At 65.9% G+C, this 2,399-nt stretch overlaps 1 protein-coding gene across 1 annotated transcript in view; it reads right to left on the bottom strand.

Moving 5' to 3' along the window:
* Positions 1 to 2,399, bottom strand: part of ESPN (espin) — a 23,577-nt gene that overhangs the window by 4,880 nt on the left and 16,298 nt on the right. Inside the window, exon 7 of the mRNA XM_014546197.1 lies at positions 90 to 235. Coding sequence (XP_014401683.1) covers positions 90 to 235 — 146 coding nt within the window. The remainder of the gene's footprint in view (positions 1 to 89; positions 236 to 2,399) is intronic.

The following is a 2,399-nucleotide window of genomic DNA, read 5'->3' as shown; positions in this document are numbered from 1 at the left end:
GGGAGAAGTGGTGGGGCTGAGCACCGGCAGGGGCGCGGGGAGCCGGGTGCGGGGAGCCAGCACGGGGCCCCTTCGGACCACCGACCTACCTGGGAAGCCAGCTGCCCGCTGCCGGAGAACACGGTGGTCAGACCCTTGCTCTGAGGCGTGGGCTTCAGACTCTTGCCAGCCTTGATCTCAGCCAGCAGCTCCGCGTTGTCACCGGTCGGGGTCATCATGTTGAAAGACTTGGTGCCTGGGGGAGGCAGGAGAGGAGGCGCTGGCAAGGGGTGGGGTGGGGGCCGGTGGGGACCTGCCCTTCTGCTGTCCCCTCCCCAAGTCAGGAGGCGATCGACCGGAGCCTCCCCTCGGGCCCAGAGGGCAGCATTCCAGATCCCAAGCCTGGCGGGTGGCTCAGCTCTCGGGATCCCAGAGCCGGATTCTTCGCTGGAAGTCCTGCACCCCCACCCTTCTCCCAGCCCTACTCACGCTGGGGTGTGGGGCCCCCACCTGGAGGCCCCTGGGAGTCCATGATGGCTCGTGGGCTGGCTCTGGGGACTTGAGTGAACGTCTCCACCCGGGCATTGACTGCTTAGTTCCCAAACACTACCTGGGACCAGCCCCCCGACCTTTGTCCCCCCGGTTCCCTGGCTCCACTGGCCAGGGTGGAGTCTGCCTCCGGCCCTCTCTGCATCAGCAAAGCCCAGTGACCCTTGGACTGAGTCGCCTGAGCCTCTCTGGCCATTCGGACTAGGAACCCTGGATACCACAGCCCAGCCAGCCCCGCCCCCAAACCCACAGACAGACGCGTGCAGACACACTGGGTGCAAGCCCGGAGCACACTTATGGCAAAGCGCTTCTCAGCTCTCTCAGCTCTGGGGACCCGGGACAGCGGAGCCCTTCCCTAGGACACGGAGTGTGCCGCCCGGAAGGAGGGCCAGGCGGGGAGCATGCAAATGCCCTGCGGGAGTTTGCATGTTCCACAAGGCCAGCGGAGGTGACTGGGGTTGGGGAGGGCTGACTTCAGAGCCCAAGGATGGGGTCTGGGCTGGGTGAGGGGGACAGGCCAGCAGCTCCTGGCTTCCCTCGGCGGTGGGTCCCAGAGCACAGTGTGGGCAGGAGGTAAAAGGGAAAGGTATGGGGCCAGCCCCATCAGCCAGGCCAAGAATTTGTATGTGGGCGAGGTGGGGGGAAGGGGGCAGGTGGAGGGCAGAGGCCCCGCCTGTGGCATTGAGGACCCTCACTCTGCCCGTTCTTCAAGTCCCTCGTCCCTGGGGCCTTGCTTTCCCTGAGCGTTTGCTTTGTCCCCCAACCCCGCGCCTTAGCGGGAGCGAGCGTGAACGCAGCTACTCACTCTTCCTGTGCCTCAGGACTCTCACTTCTAGAGACCGAGAGGAGAGAAGTGACAGTGGAGTTAGAAGAGGGAGGGGCTGGGATGAGGCTGGGAGAGCAGGGACAGCGAGAGAGGTGCAGGAGGGGCGGGCAGGAGCCCGGAAGGGAGATGTGCAGAGGAGGGGTGAGGGGAGGAGAACTTTGAAGCCCATTGGACCCTGACTCGGGCTGCCCTGGGCCCACAAGGGTGGTCTGATCCGTGGCCAGCTTTGCTGGGGCCCCAGCCCTGGTCCCCTAGCAAGGGCCTCCGTCCTGGCACTGGGCTGGAATAGGTCTACCCTCTCCTCCTAGCCGCAGGCCTGCTCCAGGTTGCAGATGGGGAACTGACCTTGAGCTGGCGTCTGCAGGGTCTGGGGCTCCCTAGGAACCCCAGGCAATACAGGGGACCCTCCTGTGCCCTTGAATCCTAGTCAGGGAGAGGAAGCTTTGGGAGGCGCCCTGATGGTCCCTGCCCTGTGAGGCTGGGCTGGGCCCGCCTCCGGCCTCCCAGCAGCCCGGTGAGCAGGAGACTGCCCCACACTACAGAAGAGAACGCCACCGTCTAGCTCTTACAAAAGGATGCCCAAGAGTCACCAGCAGGGACAGGCATGCGGGGTCACTGGCCTTGTCCCCATAGCCAGGCCTCGCAGGCTGGGGAGAGTCTGTGCTGCCCTGGGCAGGGCTCAGGGCTGGAGCTCGCTTGGGAGACCCCGAGAAGGGGGCTAGGAGAGACTCAGGACCGAGGGGGGGGGGCGGCAGGGGGCCGCAGCTCTGCCTCCTTGAAGTCAGTTCTGTTTGTCAGAGCTCCCCTCTAGCTCCGGATCACCGGAGGCAGCCGCCACCAGACCCTGCGGCCTCCCCACCGGATGGGAGGCAGGCCCAGAGAGGGACGGAGACTTGCCCCAGGTCACACAGCCCAGGCCTGCGCGGCAGAGCCTTCCCCGAGGGGAGGGGCTGCAGGAAGAGCAGTAGGAAAAGAAGGGGCGCTGGGGCAGTCCCAGCAGGGAGGGGGCGTTGTCTAGGTCTCTCCCCCCCGCTTCCGGGCCAGC

Source organism: Myotis brandtii, unplaced genomic scaffold (assembly GCF_000412655.1).
Source record: "Myotis brandtii unplaced genomic scaffold, ASM41265v1 scaffold434, whole genome shotgun sequence".
Taxonomy (NCBI): domain Eukaryota; kingdom Metazoa; phylum Chordata; class Mammalia; order Chiroptera; family Vespertilionidae; genus Myotis; species Myotis brandtii.
The sequence above is the reverse complement of the archived record's forward strand: the minus strand, read 5'-3'. Positions and strand labels throughout refer to the sequence as shown.